Genomic DNA, 18,180 nt, shown 5'->3' with positions numbered 1-18,180 from the left:
GGGAAGTCTAAGACTAAGGGATATAGCTTAAATATTCAAGACAAACCTTCAGGACTGAAATTAGGAAACATTTCTGTATAAAAAAGGGTAGCAGAAGTCTGGAATCTTCTTCTGCAAGAGGAAATTGATTCAGAATCAACTGCAGATTTCAAATACAAGATCCACAGAATTTTGTTAAGCAAAGGTATAAAGGAATATGGAGGAACCAAAGATATATTGCAAGGTCACACATCAGCCAGGGACCCGGGTTCAATTTCTCGCCTCAGGTGACTGACTGTGTGGAGTTTGCACATTCTCCCCGTGTCTGCGCGGGTTTCCTCCGGGTGCTCTGGTTTCCTCCCACAGTCCAAAAATGTGCAGGTTTGGTGAATTGGCCAGGCTAAATTGCCCGTAGTATTACGTGACGGGGTAAATGTAGGGGAAGGGGTCTGGGTGGGTTGCACTTCGGCGGGTCGGTGTGGACTTGTTGGGCCAAAGGGCCTGTTTCCACACTGTGAGTAATCTAATAGGTTTGAGGAACTGACTGGCCTGCTCACATCCTTGCATGCCCTAATACCTTCTTTGTCTTAGATCATTATTGTAAAACCTCTTTATGTTTCTGTAAACTGCAATAAATTTTTTTTTGTATTAAAAATTATAGAGGTTCTTAAAATCATGAACGGTATGGATAAGGTGAACAGCCGAGATCTTTCTCCCAGGTTAAGGGAGTCTAAAACGAGAGACATAGGCTTAAGGTGTGAAGGAAAGATTTAAAGGGCAACTTGGTCACACAAAGTGGTATGCATATTGAATGAACTGCCATAGGAGGTGGATATAATTGCAACATTTAAAATACATTTAGATAAGCCCATGGAGAGGAAAGGTTCAGAAGAAAAAGGAAAGGAAAATTTGTAAGTAATGCAAATCTAGTCTTAAATTATACAGAACTACAACAGTTTGATGCACTTACTATTATTTTTTGGCTTCATTTGACAATATTTTTCAGATATTGCTTCACTCTGAAAGAAAATAATAGAAGCAATTATTACTTTGTGGGTAGGCCAAATACACACAAATATAAATCATTCAAACAAATAAGTTTGTCAAGGAGAATGATATTAGGACAACCCTTCTTGACAGCATTGTCTCAACCATGACAGGCTTCTTCATTTATGAACAGTCATCGATTTACTTTCACCTGAGCAAATAACAAGTACCTTATGAAAGAATTACTGAATCGAGTAAATACACAATTCACTGATATAGCATTGTAGAGTAAGCAAACTTAATATAAAAGAATGTCCTGATAACTAGAAAAAAAATGAAATCACAAAATAAAATAAATATATTTAACATACAATTTATTCCCCTCTAACCATCATTGACAAACTGGAGAGTCATTACAGATTTTAAATAGCATACTAGCTCTATTTATGATTAACAGTTTGTCTCCATCTATTTCAATCCATACCTCACAAATTGCATGATCCCAATACTTCCAAGGACACTAATGCTCTTTATTCTGTATTACTATTCACCATCACCAGTAACATCTTTAAGTGCATTATCATTCTGCAGCAATGTCAGTCACAATTCCTCAAACTTCCCCATCTTGTTTCATGTTTCCAAACAAAGTTTCTGTTCAATGAAAGGCCTGAAGGTCACTCTCCAACCCCTTGAATATTTATTCTGCTCTCCTGCTCAATGTCATAATTATTGTATAAAGTTGTCTGTGATGCCTTAATGGAAAAAAAATGCATCTAAGAGCATTGTTGCTGCCTAGTCAGTTTCATCTCAGTTGGATGAGCTGAAGCCCAAGTTCAGAAAAGTTCGTACTAGGTGCTCATTAGTGTGCATAAAATTCTTGGGTGGTTTGACAGCATAGATATGGAAAGGTTGCTTCCTTGGAGTTCTGTCTGTAGAGTTCAGTTTTTCATCTTTAAAGATGATGGTGATTAATCAGCTGTCAACTTCTTGCATTTTATATTTTATTTCAGATTTCTAGCATTTGCAGTTTTTCTATGTTCATTCTGCTAAAATTATCATAGCATATCAAGCAATGAATAAATATCCAGTCTCACTTATTAATGATACCCATTTTGAAGATAATTAATAGCAAATAATTTACTTTCTTACACAAGGGGAATGTTTCAAATCTCCTAATTTTAGCAATTTCCTTAATGCAGTCAGAATTTCTAACAAGCTGTAAAATAAGGTGTACTGAATATAAGCTGACTGGCCTGCTGGCAGTTCCCAAGAATATTTGTTTTTTCTCAATTTCAAAATCTACTGCTTTTGCTTATAGTTACACTGTATATCACACAACAAAGGATCTTTCATTTTAAATAACGACAAACAGATTCTTCCCGTCATATAAAATAACATACCATAAATCTAATTTGATGATGGACGATCGTCCTACTGTCATCTGAGTCTGAGCTGGAATCATCCATGCTTGTGGAATCTGAAACAGCATTATTATATCGTTTTCAGAAGGAAAGTCAAAGGACTAAGGTCCCAGTACACAATATTACTCACACATAATGATGAACACTGAAATCAATTTCCCAGTTGCACAAACCAAAAGCTTCCTCCATCTGAGTGAAAAACCAAACCAATCATTAGCTCCTAAACAAGGAATGGATATTTGAAACTCAACAAGAAGGTGCATTCACTCTTGCACAGATGACACTGAGAAAAGCCTCGGCAGACTCCGTCCTCGTCAGCCCAAACAGAAGGATAAAGTGGCCAGATTGCAGTCTTATCTGCCATAGTCAGATATCTCCTCCCCTCATGACCCACGGACAGGGAGGGGAAAGTTAAAATTATATTTTAAAAATAAAAAAAATCTTAAAACCTGTTTCGTGAACGCTGTTGATCTCCCATGAAAATCATGATACTAAAGGTTACCAGCATAACTCAAACTGGCACAAACGTTTTCACACAAGCAGCATTTATGTTATGCTTCCTTCAAAGTTTTTATGGATTCTGGACACAACTTTAAATTTATAGGAATACTATATACCAATATTACTTCTTATTCCAAGATGTAGAGGTATTGAATCCTTAAAATCCAGAGTCAAAATAGGCATCCTTGAATTCCCTACTTACCACCAGTAGATCTGAAGAAGTCATTGGGGAAGACTCATTGTCTACTAAGATCAACATTACATGGGGAATAGGTTAAGACTTCCTAACATTCTGAAAAAATATTTCAAAAGATAGTATACATTTCACTCCAAAGGCAGTAGAAAATCAACTCTTCCTAAAATTCAGTACTCAAAAGGTCAGAAACTTGAATATTTATCATTTTTAAAAATATAATTTTTAATTCATGAGATGTTTGATCAATGGCAAAGCCAGCATTTAATGCCCATCTCTACTGTCCTGAAGAAGGTGGCGATGAGTCACCTGTTCAAATTGCTGTAGTGGATGTTGTGTTAGGTATACTCACAATGCTGTTAAGTATGGAATTCGAGGATTTGGACCTAGCAACAGTGAAGGAACAATAAAGGTTTTCAAGGTCAGCTGCTGCATGACTTGGAAGGAAATTTGCGGGTATTGTCTTTTTTTTGGGTGGTAATGTTCACCACTTCGAGATGCGCTTTGGAAGGAACTTTAAGGAGTTGCTGTGGTGTTCCTCACAAATGGTGCAAATGCTGCCAGTTTTGGATCTGAGAGTTGAGAAATCTTCTTCTTTGATTCGCACAATTGAGATCCTTACATTGAACTAATTTATTTCCTTTCCTGACCCAAACAATCTCATTTTTTGAGTAAAATCAATTCTTATATCAGACTTCAGTTGGATCTCCATGGAGTTACCCAAAAGCTTTAAATAAATATCAATTCTTGATTATTCTAAACCAAAAAGACTAATGTCTTTCAATGCCTTTTCTCTGCTGACATAAAACTCCACAACATCAACAAACTTCCATAATTCTTCAGTATGGCTTCTGTTACCAGCCCTCTGATATATACTGGTTTAAAATCATGGTTTCAAAAAGACTGACCTAAATAAATAGATCAAATAGACCAAATCCATATGCTACTAAATTAAAATTCAAACTGTTAAAAAATGTTATCAACATATGATAACCTGTAATTGTAAAAGGACAGACTTAGGAAACAGTGACAGGATTGGAGAGAGTCAGCATGGATTTATGAAAGAGAAATCATGCTTGACAAATCTATTGGAACTTTTCGAGAATATAATTTGTAGACTTGGTAAGAGGAAGCCAGTGGTTGCAGTTTATTTGGACTTTCAGAAGGCTATTGATAAGGTCACATAAGAAATTAGCATGAAAAATTAAACTGCAAAGAATTGGGAGTAGTGTAATGATATAGACCAAGAATTCATTGGCAGACAAGAAACAAGGAGTTAGAACAAATGGGTCTTTTTTCCAAGTGGCAGACTGTTACTAGTGGGGTACCACAGGTGACAGGGCTTGGACCCTAGCTATTCACAATGCATACAATTATTTAGATAAGAGAAATAAATGTATTTCCCAACTTTGCAGATGACACAAATCTGGGTAAGAGGGTGGTCTGTGAAGAGGATACAGAGGTGTGTCAGCATGATTTGTACAGGTTGAGTGAGTGGACAAATGCATTTCAGATTACCTACTTTGGTAACAAAGACAGGAAGATAGAATACCTGAATGACAATAGACTGGGGAAGGGGGAGGTGCAATGAAACCTGGGTATTCTTAAACACCAGTTGAAGGAGAAAAATGATATGCTGGCCTTATTAGCAACAGGTTTCGAATACAAAAGCAGGGGTGTCTTGCTGTAATTGTCTCTTATCTAGGAAGCATGTTCCAGCCATTGATGAGTGTTTCCCAAAACCCACAATTAAATTCTGTCATTTCTCCATGTTGAAATTCACTGAACCCAAATACTACTGCATAATTTCTTCTTGATCTCTTCACAAGAAGTTAAGGTTTTTATCTTGTACTATACTTCTGTTCCCTAAATTCTTATTATCTACAGCTTGAGAAATGCTGATGCTAGGAGATATGTTTAATCAGTTTGCCCTTGAAAAAGGAACATTACAGCAATCACATTACGTACATAAGTACATATAATGTCCAGGCATGAATGCAAAATATTATTGCAACTCCATCCTCATATTAGAGTTTTGGTGCCACAGATACAGGTTTCATTCTTACATGATTCGTCTGTTACTCATAATTAAAACTGAAAATACATTTTTTTTAAGTTTCACTTTCCATTCTAAAGCAAGCAGGCAACGTAGAAGCTTCAACGTAGATTGTACACAAGCGCATTTCTGTTTTTATTGTCAATATGTTTCCACCTACTTCAGTCACAAGGTAGTAATACTGTAACTATATATTTGCAGCCAGGGCAAGGTGGCGTACAAAATCTTTTTAAAAAATAGGTGTGAGAAAGAGAATGCTGATCTGTACACCTGACATCGTACATCCATTTTCTATTATAATTCTATTATGTTAGATATGTTTGGAGAGCTCCACTCTTAAACTTCAAAATGACAAATATTGATGGTAGAGCCAAAATATTCTTAACTGTATGAACTTCAATTAAGGAATACAACTTTATCAGACTGTTTTTTTAATAAGGGGGAACAATTCAGATAAATGTTCATAGTCTAATTTTCAGAGCTTCAAATTAAATAGAGTAGGATAAATAGTGAAATTAAAATGTAGTTAAATGCAATGATCTTAAAGGCATGTGTAAATCCGTACAAAGATAGGGCAGGCAAAAAACTTAATAGTGTTAAGTTTTGCACAGTAGATCTGATCTAGCAGAGACTACATGGAAGAAAGGTTGTTTTGACGTAACAGAAATCATTTAGAAAAAAAATTTCCCTTTTAGAAACAGACTCCAGCTTCACGTAAATTACCGCTTCACACAGAAAACATGACGTGATGGAGAGTTGACCAATCTCATGTGGTAAGAAAATTTCTTCCCAGAATAGGTGAATAAAAAATTGCCAATTACAACAATCAACTTTCTCCTCAGAAATAAATAATGCAATATAGATAGACTAGACAAAGAAAAGAGTGACCATATAATCGAACCCTTCTTGCTTCGTTGTGGCAAGGGAGTTATTAAATTGTATGCTTGAGAAATTATTAAATCGTATGCAAAGATAACTCACACGCTACTAGTGAAGAATGATCGTCAGTCATGAGTCATTAGAACTATCAAAATGCCTTACAGTTCAAAATTCCACATTACCTACTCATACGATGTTCACATAATTCGGAACAGGAAGGACCAAATTACATTTGTCACTTCATGGTAGGGTGAAACACGATTTTCTGAATCTGCATCAGGACTGTAGTTGAATATGTAGTGTGGGCTAGGCCATCATAACCATCTTGTTTTCTGATATTTTCAGAGGCATAGAGATGTACAGCATGGAAACAGACCCTTCGGTCCAACATGTCCATGCCGACCAGATATCCCAACCCGATCTAGTCCCACCTGCCTCCACCTGGCCCATATCCCTCCAAACCCTTCCTATTCAAATACCCATCCAAATGCCTCTTAAATGTTGCAATTGTACCAGCCTCCACCACTTCCTCTGGCAGCTCATTCCATACACGTACCACCCTCTGCATGAAAAAGTTGCCCCTTAGGTCTCTTTTATATCTTTCCCCTCTCAACCTAAACTTATGCCCTCTAGTTCTGGAATCCCTGACCCCAGGGAAAAGACTTTGCCTATTTACCCTATCCATGCCCTTCATAATTTTGTAAACCTCTATAAGGTCACCCCTCAGCCTCCGACACTTCAGTCTGTTCAGCCTTTCCCTATAGCTCAAATCCTCCAACCCTGGCAACATCCTTGTAGATCGTTTCTGAACCCTTTCAAGTTTCACAACATCTTTCCGATAGGAAAGAGACCAGAATTGCACGCAATATTCCAACAGTGGCCTAACCAATGTCCTGTACAGCCGCAACATGACCTCCCAACTCCAGTACTCAATACTCTGACCAATAAAGGAAAACATACCAAACGCCTTCTTCACTATCCTATCTACCTGCGACTCCACTTTCAAGGAGCTATGAACCTGCACTCCAAGGTCTCTTTGTTCAGCAACACTCCCTAGGACCTTACCATTAAGTATATAAGTCCTGCTAAGATTTGCTTTTCCAAAATGCAGCACCTCGCATTTATCTGAATTAAACTCCATCTGCCACTTCTCAGCCCATTGGCCCATCTGGTCCAGATCCTGTTTGTAATCTAAGGTAACCCTCTTCGCTGTCCACTACACCTCCAAATTTGGTGTCATCTGCAAACTTACTAACTGTACTTCTTATGCTCGCACCCAAATAATTTATGTAAATGACAAAATGTAGAGAACCCACCACCGATCCTTGTGGCACTCCACTGGTCACAGCCCTCCAGTCTGAAAAACAACCCTCCACCACCACCCTCTGTCTTCTACCTTTTGAGCTAGTTCTGTATCCAAATGGCTAGCTCTCCCTGTATTCCATGAGATCTAACCTTGCTAATCAGTCTCCCATGCAGAACCTTGTCGAACACTGTACTGAAGTCCATATAGATCACATCTACTGCTCTGCCCTCATCAATCCTCTTCGTTACTTCTTCAAAAAACTCAATCAAGTTTGTGAGACACTATTTCCCACGCACAAAGCCATGTTGACTATCCCGAATCAGTCCTTGCCTTTCCAAATACACGTTCTTCCTGTCCCTCAGGATTCCCTCCACCAACTTCCCCACCACCGAGGTCAGGCTCACCGGTCTATAGTTCCCTGGCTTGTCTTTACCGCCATTCTTAAACTGTGGCACCACGTCTGCCAACCTCCAGTCTTCTGGCACCTCACCTGTGTATCGATGGTACAAATATCTCAGCAAGAGGCCCAGCAGTCACTTCTCTGGCTTCCGACAGAGTTCTCGGGTACACCTGATCAGGTCCTAGGGATTTATCCACCTTTACCCGTTTCAAGACATCCAGCACGTCCTCCTCTGTAATCTGGACATTTTGCAAGATGTCACCATCTATTTCTCTACAGTCTATATCTTCCATAACCTTTTCCACAGTAAATACTGATGCAAAATATTCATGAGGTATCTCCCCCATTTTTTGTGGCTCCACACAAAGGCTGCCTTGCTGATCTTTGAGGGGCTCTATTCTCTCCTTAGGTACCCTTTTGTCCTTAATATATTTATAAAAACCCTTTGGATTCTCCTTAATTCTATTTGCCAAAGCTATCTCATGTCCCCTTTTTGCCCTCCTGATTGCCCTCTTAAGTATACTCCTACTTCCTTTATACTCTTCTAAGGATTCACTCGATCTATCCTGTCAATACCTTACATATGCTTCCTTCGTTTTCTTAACAAAATCCTCAATTTCTTTAGTCATCCATTTCTTTAGTATATTTCTGAATAACAATTAGAATCAATAACACAGGTTAATTTTCCTTGTCTCACATCTAAGGTGCCATAATTATCAGAATGGAAGCAATTTTAACTTCATTACATTTAAATTCAACTGACTCAATGATACTGAGCTCTGGGTTAGTTCTGGTGTAACGCATGTTTCTTCAACGTGAATTAACGTTAATGTGATTGAAGAATTTAGACCCGTTATTTGTCAAATGCGAACTTCCCTCACCTGTATTGGCTATAACGCGATTCCGGCCCCATTAGTTTAAATGGTGCTGCTATTGCGCTATTGTCTTATAATGTGAGATCACACGAGAACAGAACTATCACGTTATATGTGAACCGACTGTACTTGAATCCTCTTTTTATAGGAACTTTAAACTCTGCTTCAACAAGAACTAATGGCAGAGAATTTGACAGACCAATTGTAGGAAGATGTTACTTTATAATTTAAACTCTTCAATTCTGTGATCATTTTAACCTCTGTTTCAGTCAATGAGATAAGAACAAATATACCATTATATACTTGATCATTACCCATCATGATCTTGAAGATGTCCCTCCGTAAACCAGTGAAAAAGCTTTAACGGGCAGCATAGTGGGTCAATGGCTTCCTCACAACGCCATTGACAGGATTCGATTTCACTCTCAGGCAACTGTCCGTGTGGAGTTTGCACGTTTTCCCCCAGGTTTGTGTTGGATTCTTCTAGGTGCTTTGGTTTCCTCCCATAGTTGGCCTTACTATATTGTCCATAGTGTCCAGGGATGTGTAGGTTAGATGAATTAGTCAATGGAAATATCAGGGTTATGGGGATAGTGTTTTTGAGTGGTTGGTGGGTTTGGTCAGGGTGGGAAGCTCTTCAGAAGGTCGATGCAGACTCTATCGGCCAACTGGCCTGCTTCCACTTAGTAAGGATTTTATGATTGTTGTCAATTTTTTCTTTCTCTGGACAAAGTGACCCACTTGATCAGCATCCCATCCACCACCCTAACCATTTATTCAAGCATAGATATAGTGTAGACCATATCAACACTTCTTTCTCTAAACATCACCCTAACCATTAACCGCTACTTTTTATTCCTGATAGGTTCACTAAGAAACTATCATGCAGCTTTTCCATTTTTCTTGTATGTGTTCATATAACATGCTCCTCATGGTTCACTCCAACTACAACCTAACAAAACACCTCTGTAGTTGTCATGGCACAGATGGAAAACAGGAGAGATTGAATGCTGAAAGAATGCAGCATTGGATGGGGCAAGACCCATAGAAAAATCTGGGGCTCTGACAATATACAATTAGATATTACAGCGTGGGGTGGAAGCAATTGAAACAAGAACCTGTTTTCCCATTTTGTCATGTTTGACTTAGGTCTCAAACTCATCCTATAAAGTACAAGACAGTGGGTTCAAGCCCCAGAAACGTGAACACATAATCTATGTCAGTAACCCAGAGCAGTATCAAGTGCTACACTGTGCATATAAAGGCATCATTTTTCAGGTGAGATGTCACACCAAACTCTTACTTGCCTTCTCAGTCAGGCATAAAAGATTCCGACTGGCACATGACTGCTTATTTACTGCACAGGTGGCTGTGTTAGGACCTTGAACATAAATTAACCACCACATTTCCTAATGTTATGAATCCATGATTATCCCGAAACTGTAAATAAAAATACAATCCACCTTCTTCAAGAGCTTCCGTTAAAATTAACATTTTGGAAAGAGCACAAAGACTCCATCATGTCTACACTGCCATTTAAATGGATCACCGCTGATGACTGACCTTAATGCCATTTTTCCACATTACAACCATATTTCTCATAGTCTTTAACATCTGGAAACCTAGCTATCTCGGTTTGGAATATACATGGTTGACTTTATTTTGTTTCTGATGCAGGACAGGTTCTGAAATTATTCAAGAGTGACACATTTTCCAGAATGGAAAGAAGAACAGAAGGTGGGGTAAATTGGGTGACTCTTTCAAAGATACAGCAAAGTCAGGATGGGGAAATGAGCTCCGCTTGCACAGCCTGATTCCCATGGCTGAGACATGGCTGGCCAATTAGGGAGGGGGGCAGAATGAGAGGCGGCCCTGAGCCACTTGCCCCACACTGGGGCTGACAAGGGTGATGGATCTAGGCTGGATTCTCCTTGAGCAGCAGGGGCAGCATCGGGAGCATTCCATGGGTGTGTGAACGGGTGAACGGATGGATGGAAGGAAGTCTGTAGAAAACCTCAATGCTTTACTTGTAGAAATTCCACCTTGCTGGCCCTGGCCATCTTCCATCCCTATCTCCCTGATCACACCTGTCTCTCTCTCTCTCCCCTTCACTTCCATTCCTCCTCTTTCTCTCAACCCAATTCTCTGATTCCCTCTTCTTTTACTCCCTCCCCTTCCGTCTTCCTGTCTTTCTCATTCTTAGCTCTTCCTCATTATTCCCCATCTCCGATCACGCCCTCTTCCACTTACTCCTCCCATCTCCGATCACGCCCTCTTCCACTTACTCCTCCCATCTCCGATCACCCCCTTTCCTCTTTTTCCATCTCCGATCTCCCCCATCTCTGATTCCCCCTGACAAAATCTATAGCCATAAAACTTGTCCTTCAACATTTATACTAAAATGTAATACTGAATTATAGAACACATTTGCTGCACACTAGAAAATAAGCTGACAGGCAGGGAGGGTCAGGCCACAAAGAGGGTGAATCCAGGTTATGCAGAAGATAAAAATATCTGTTCTCATCAAGTGATGGCAGGATGCTCTAAGGCTACTAAAAACATTTGCCTTAACATCAGTGAATCTGTGTAAATCGGACACCAAGTGATAAAATTCACGGCTATTCCCTTGTGAAATTAATCACAGTGTTTGATTCTGACCTCGAAACAAAACTTGCTATCATCAAAAGCCTTGTAATTAACAGTGAGGTCCTGTCAATTATAATGGATTCTTATTACCCTTGTAAGCTAGGCAGACGCAGAGGGGAAAACATCTTTCTGTTACAAGTCCCTGACTTGAGAGTTCAAAAGGACACTAGAGAGGGAGAGAGAGAGAGACCATTTTAGCACTGAGTCTGCCTAAGCCAGTAGAAAATCAACTTTTTGTGCTTACATGCTATGGATTGAATTTAATTGCATTCAGAGATATTATGATTTTGAGTAGTCATTACTGGTTATGAAATGCAAACTCTGTAAAAAGTAATATCGATGAAGCTTTAACTTACTTGCTGTTCTTACAGACCATGACTAGCCCACTATCAATTCTAACTAAATCAGATCTTATGTCTTATTTGAATTTGAATCACAACCCTGAAAAGAAAGCATGTTTAATTCGAGACTAATGAATCAATTTAAATAAACTTTTCAGTAACATCTCAGCCTCAGGTATAGAATGGTTCTATGCTTAAGATAAAAAGCAGGAGTCTGCTCCTAGCTTAAAAAGAGATTCTGACACAATCTGTCAGGAATCCATTTTATGGTCAAAAATTTGCCCTCCTTGCTAAGAAGCCATTTTGTAAAAAAATGGTATCTGACATGCCAGCTGGGCAAGGTTATCTTATGAACACTTCCAATTAGCTCAGACTGGTCCTTCTTTCTGATAGGAACTTATCTCACCAGCAGATGCCTAACTCGACTGGATTTGTTTTTCCCACCTGATGAATGGCTCAGGGCCTGTAGGAGCGATCAGTCAAGCACACACAGACCTATCAACTAACTTCTCTTCCTTACGAATTATTATCTTTCACTGTTATCTGTCTAACTAAGAACATGCAGTGTTTTTGTCAACTTTTTGTATAAAGGAAGCCACTTTGTGACAGCACAGCAGAGCTCTTGAAAAGCTCATATCCTACTCTCCTGGGTTATCAGAACTTAGTTAGTTTGGCTTATAGGTACCAGTGTTATGTTGTAACAGTAATGCTATTAGTAAATAAAGGGGATGACTAAAATTAAACTAAACTGTCTATAAGAGGTTTTTATTCCAGGCTACCAGAGTACGATCTCTGGGACAAACCAAGACAGGCTTACAGGTTGAGTCCACAAGGGCCATCTCAAATCTGTACTTTGACACCCCCTTCTTTTCTCCTCTTCCTCCCCCACCTCTGATTACCCCCTTTCCCTTCTCCCCCACCACCCATTCCCCGTTCTCCTCTTCCCCCCCACCTCCGACTCCCCCTTCTCCTCTTCCCCCACCCACCGATTCCCCCTTCTCCTCTTCCCCCCCACCACCCATTCTGCCTTCTCCTCTTCCCCCTCACCGCCCATTCCCCCTTCTCCTCTCCCCCCCGATTCCCGCTTCTCCTACCCCCCACCTCCCGATTCCCCCTTCTCCTCTCCACCCCCGATCCCCCCTTCTCCTCTTCCCCCCCCACTGATTCCCCCTTCTCCTCTTCCCCCACCCACCCATTCCCCCTTCTCCTCTCCCCGATTCCCCCTTCTGCTCTCCCCCACCCGATTCCCCTTTCTCCTCTTCCCCCCCCACCCACCCATTCCCCTTCTCTTCCCCCCCACCCACCGATTCCCCCTTCTCCTCCCCCCCGATTCCACCTTCTCTTCCCCCCGATTCCCCCTTCTCCTCTCCCCCCCGATTCCCCCTTCTCCTCTCCCCCCCCATTCCCCCTTCTCCTCTCCCCCCCCATTCCCCCTTCTCCTCTCCCCCCCCCATTCCCCCTTCTCCTCTCCCTCCCGATTCCCCCTTCTCCTCTTCCCCCCCCATTCCCCCTTCTCCTCTCCCCCCCGATTCCCCCTTCTCCTCTCCTCTCCCCCCCCGATTCCCCCTTCTCCTCTCCCCCCCGATTCCCCCTTCTCCTCTCCCCCCCGATTCCCCCTTCTCCTCTCCTCTCCCCCCCCCGATTCCCCCTTCTCCTCTCCTCTCCCCCCCCCCGATTCCCCCTTCTCCTCTCCTCTCCCCCCCCCGATTCCCCCTTCTCCTCTCCCCCCCGATTCCCCCTTCTCCTCTCCTCTCCCCCCCCCGATTCCCCCTTCTCCTCTCCCCCACCCATTCCCCCTTCTCCTCTCCCCCCCGATTCCCCCTTCTCCTCTCCCCCCCCCATTCCCCCTTCTCCTCTCCCCCCCCCATTCCCCCTTCTCCTCTCCTCTCCCCCCCGATTCCCCCTTCTCCTCTCCCCCCCCCGATTCCCCCTTCTCCTCTCCCCCCCGATTCCCCCTTCTCCTCTCCTCTCCCCCCCGATTCCCCCTTCTCCTCTCCTCTCCCCCCCGATTCCCCCTTCTCCTCCCCCCCCGATTCCCCCTTCTCCTCTCCTCTCCCCCCCGATTCCCCCTTCTCCTCCCCCCCCCGATTCCCCCTTCTCCTCCCCCCCCCCGATTCCCCCTTCTCCTCTCCCCCCCGATTCCCCCTTCTCCTCCCCCCCCCCCGATTCCCCCTTCTCCTCTCCTCTCCCCCCCGATTCCCCCTTCTCCTCCCCCCCCCGATTCCCCCTTCTCCTCTCCCCCCCGATTCCCCCTTCTCCTCTCCCCCCCCGATTCCCCCTTCTCCTCCCCCCCCCCCCGATTCCCCCTTCTCCTCTCCTCTCCCCCCCCGATTCCCCCTTCTCCTCTCACCCCCGATTCCCCCTTCTCCTCTCCCCCCCGATTCCCCCTTCTCCTCTCCTCTCCCCCCCCGATTCCCCCTTCTCCTCTCCTCTCCCCCCCCGATTCCCCCTTCTCCTCTCCTCTCCCCCCCCCGATTCCCCCTTCTCCTCTCCCCCCCGATTCCCCCTTCTCCTCTCCTCTCCCCCCCCGATTCCCCCTTCTCCTCTCCCCCCCGATTCCCCCTTCTCCTCTCCTCTCCCCCCCCGATTCCCCCTTCTCCTCTCCCCCACCCATTACCCCTTCTCCTCTCCCCCCGATTCCCCCTTCTCCTCTCCCCCCCCCATTCCCCCTTCTCCTCTCCGCCCCGATTCCCCCTTCTCCTCTCCTCTCCCCCCCGATTCCCCCTTCTCCTCTCCCCCCCCGATTCCCCCTTCTCCTCTCCCCCCCGATTCCCCCTTCTCCTCTCCTCTCCCCCCCGATTCCCCCTTCTCCTCCCCCTCCCCCGATTCCCCCTTCTCCTCCCCCCCCCCCCGATTCCCCCTTCTCCTCTCCCCCCGATTCCCCCTTCTCCTCCCCCCCCCCCGATTCCCCCTTCTCCTCTCCCCCCCCATTCCCCCTTCTCCTCCCCCCCCCCGATTCCCCCTTCTCCTCTCCTCTCCCCCCCGATTCCCCCTTCTCCTCCCCCCCCCCCGATTCCCCCTTCTCCTCTCCCCCCCGATTCCCCCTTCTCCTCTCCCCCCCGATTCCCCCTTCTCCTCCCCCCCCCCGATTCCCCCTTCTCCTCTCCCCCCCGATTCCCCCTTCTCCTCCCCCCCCCATTCCCCCTTCTCCTCTCCCCCCCGATTCCCCCTTCTCCTCTCCTCTCCCCCCCGATTCCCCCTTCTCCTCCCCCCCCCGATTCCCCCTTCTCCTCTCCCCCCCGATTCCCCCTTCTCCTCCCCCCCCCCCGATTCCCCCTTCTCCTCTCCTCTCCCCCCCCCGATTCCCCCTTCTCCTCTCCCCCCCGATTCCCCCTTCTCCTCTCCCCCCCGATTCCCCCTTCTCCTCTCCTCTCCCCCCCGATTCCCCCTTCTCCTCTCCTCTCCCCCCCCCGATTCCCCCTTCTCCTCTCCCCCCCGATTCCCCCTTCTCCTCTCCTCTCCCCCCCCGATTCCCCCTTCTCCTCTCCCCCACCCATTCCCCCTTCTCCTCTCCCCCCCGATTCCCCCTTCTCCTCTCCCCCCCCCATTCCCCCTTCTCCTCTCCGCCCCGATTCCCCCTTCTCCTCTCCCCCCCCCATTCCCCCTTCTCCTCTCCGCCCCGATTCCCCCTTCTCCTCTCCTCTCCCCCCCGATTCCCCCTTCTCCTCTCCTCTCCCCCCCCCGATTCCCCCTTCTCCTCTCCCCCCCGATTCCCCCTTCTCCTCTCCTCTCCCCCCCCGATTCCCCCTTCTCCTCTCCCCCCCGATTCCCCCTTCTCCTCTCCTCTCCCCCCCCGATTCCCCCTTCTCCTCTCCCCCACCCATTCCCCCTTCTCCTCTCCCCCCGATTCCCCCTTCTCCTCTCCCCCCCCCATTCCCCCTTCTCCTCTCCGCCCCGATTCCCCCTTCTCCTCTCCTCTCCCCCCCGATTCCCCCTTCTCCTCTCCCCCCCCGATTCCCCCTTCTCCTCTCCCCCCCGATTCCCCCTTCTCCTCTCCTCTCCCCCCCGATTCCCCCTTCTCCTCCCCCTCCCCCGATTCCCCCTTCTCCTCCCCCCCCTCCCGATTCCCCCTTCTCCTCTCCCCCCGATTCCCCCTTCTCCTCCCCCCCCCCCCGATTCCCCCTTCTCCTCTCCCCCCCCATTCCCCCTTCTCCTCCCCCCCCCCGATTCCCCCTTCTCCTCTCCTCTCCCCCCCGATTCCCCCTTCTCCTCCCCCCCCCCCGATTCCCCCTTCTCCTCTCCCCCCCGATTCCCCCTTCTCCTCTCCCCCCCGATTCCCCCTTCTCCTCCCCCCCCCCCGATTCCCCCTTCTCCTCTCCCCCCCGATTCCCCCTTCTCCTCCCCCCCCCATTCCCCCTTCTCCTCTCCCCCCCGATTCCCCCTTCTCCTCTCCTCTCCCCCCCGATTCCCCCTTCTCCTCCCCCCCCCGATTCCCCCTTCTCCTCTCCCCCCCGATTCCCCCTTCTCCTCCCCCCCCCGATTCCCCCTTCTCCTCTCCTCTCCCCCCCCCGATTCCCCCTTCTCCTCTCCCCCCCGATTCCCCCTTCTCCTCTCCCCCCCGATTCCCCCTTCTCCTCTCCTCTCCCCCCCCGATTCCCCCTTCTCCTCTCCCCCACCCATTCCCCCTTCTCCTCTCCCCCCCGATTCCCCCTTCTCCTCTCCCCCCCCCATTCCCCCTTCTCCTCTCCGCCCCGATTCCCCCTTCTCCTCTCCCCCCCCCATTCCCCCTTCTCCTCTCCGCCCCGATTCCCCCTTCTCCTCTCCTCTCCCCCCCGATTCCCCCTTCTCCTCTCCCCCCCCGATTCCCCCTTCTCCTCTCCTCTCCCCCCGATTCCCCCTTCTCCTCTCCTCTCCCCCCGATTCCCCCTTCTCCTCCCCCCCCCTGATTCCCCCTTCTCCTCCCCCCCCCCGATTCCCCCTTCTCCTCCCCCCCCCCGATTCCCCCTTCTCCTCTCCCCCCCCGATTCCCCCTTCTCCTCTCCCCCCGATTCCCCCTTCTCCTCCCCCCCCCCCCGATTCCCCCTTCTCCTCTCCCCCCCCCATTCCCCCTTCTCCTCCCCCCCCCCCGATTCCCCCTTCTCCTCTCCTCTCCCCCCCGATTCCCCCTTCTCCTCCCCCCCCGATTCCCCCTTCTCCTCTCCCCCCCGATTCCCCCTTCTCCTCTCCCCCCCGATTCCCCCTTCTCCTCCCCCCCCCCATTCCCCCTTCTCCTCTCCCCCCCGATTCCCCCTTCTCCTCCCCCCCCCCCGATTCCCCCTTCTCCTCTCCCCCCCGATTCCCCCTTCTCCTCTCCCCCCCGATTCCCCCTTCTCCTCTCCCCCCGATTCCCCCTTCTCCTCCCCCCCCCCGATTCCCCCTTCTCCTCTCCCCCCCGATTCCCCCTTCTCCTCTCCCCCCGATTCCCCCTTCTCCTCCCCCCCCCCGATTCCCCCTTCTCCTCTCCCCCCCGATTCCCCCTTCTCCTCTCCCCCCGATTCCCCCTTCTCCTCCCCCCCCCCGATTCCCCCTTCTCCTCCTCCCCCCCCCCGATTCCCCCTTCTCCTCCTCCCCCCCCGATTCCCCCTTCTCCTCCCCCCCCCCCGATTCCCCCTTCTCCTCCCCCCCCCCGATTCCCCCTTCTCCTCTCCCCCCCCCCGATTCCCCCTTCTCCTCCCCCCCCCCCGATTCCCCCTTCTCCTCTCCCCCCCCCGATTCCCCCTTCTCCTCTCCCCCCCGATTCCCCCTTCTCCTCTCCCCCCCCCCCCGATTCCCCCTTCTCCTCCCCCCCCGATTCCCCCTTCTCCTCTCCCCCCCCCCTCCGCTTCCCCGTTCCCCTCCCCCCATTCGCCTTCCCCCCGATCCCCCTCCTCTCCTCCGATCTCCCTCAGTCCGCCCCCGTCTCTTACCTTTTCCTGTTTTCTGTCAGTCGCTGACCGGATCCTTCAAACTGCCAGCCGCGATGCACTGCACCTTGCGTCACTTCCGCCCCGTCCGGCCCGCCCCTCTCCCGGCTCCTGTGACGTCCCTGGCTCTCACGGCCCCCTCTGGCGGCCGGATTGATCGCTGCAACCGGAAAGAAAATGGTGCAGATGCTGCCAACCTGAGATAAACGGGGCAGCATCTGGGGAATAGAGTGGGCACATGCAATATCGCTTTATTTTTGAGCTGATTGTGGAGTGGACTGTAAAATTGGGAGCCTGATCGAATTTTCTGGTGATTACGTTCTCAGCTTCTTGCGTGTGCTTGCACAGAAAAAATGCCAGTTAACTGACAGCAAAGTGTGTCCTCTGCCAAGCAGAGACCTTCTGGACCAAAAAAACAGAAATTGTTGGAAAAGCGCAGCAGGTCTGGCAGCTTCTGTGGAGAGAAATCAGAGTTAACATTTTGGGTCAAGTGACCTTCTTCAGAACTGATGGTAGCTGGAAAATGTGGGTTTTATGGCAGAGGATGAGGAGGGAGTAAGGAGTAAATGCTAGGTTAGAACCCAAAGAGAGAGAAAACCAGTTGGACAGACAGAGGAATAGATAACAATTGGCCAGGTCAGTGAATTGCTGTTCATAGAAACTGTTGGTGGCTAACAATGGGCACCAACTGGGAGACCTTCTGGGCACCAACTT

At 47.6% G+C, this 18,180-nt stretch overlaps 1 protein-coding gene across 4 annotated transcripts in view; it reads right to left on the bottom strand.

Annotated features, from left to right (window-relative positions):
* The window catches only part of ttc3 (tetratricopeptide repeat domain 3), a 115,640-nt gene extending 98,148 nt beyond the window's left edge, over window positions 1-17,492 (bottom strand). Inside the window, exons 1-3 of one of the 4 annotated variants that reach the window (XM_087992505.1) lie at window positions 17,470-17,492; window positions 2,367-2,443; window positions 950-998 (exon numbers count right to left, since the gene is read on the bottom strand). In XM_087992505.1, coding sequence (XP_087848631.1) covers window positions 950-998; window positions 2,367-2,432 — 115 coding nt within the window. In that variant the 5' untranslated portion in view covers window positions 2,433-2,443; window positions 17,470-17,492. Of the gene's footprint in view, window positions 1-949; window positions 999-2,366; window positions 2,444-7,812; window positions 7,938-8,911; window positions 10,763-11,333; window positions 12,412-17,469 lie in introns of those variants that run through there. The other 3 variants (XM_087992503.1, XM_087992502.1, XM_087992504.1) reach the window with 3 other exon arrangements.
* Between the last annotated feature and the right edge of the window lie 688 nt (window positions 17,493-18,180).

Source organism: Chiloscyllium plagiosum, unplaced genomic scaffold, assembly GCF_037043375.1.
Source record: "Chiloscyllium plagiosum isolate Xiang-an unplaced genomic scaffold, Cpla_swu_hap1 HiC_scaffold_12, whole genome shotgun sequence".
Classification (NCBI taxonomy): Eukaryota; Metazoa; Chordata; class Chondrichthyes; order Orectolobiformes; family Hemiscylliidae; genus Chiloscyllium; species Chiloscyllium plagiosum.
The sequence above is the reverse complement of the archived record's forward strand: the minus strand, read 5'-3'. Positions and strand labels throughout refer to the sequence as shown.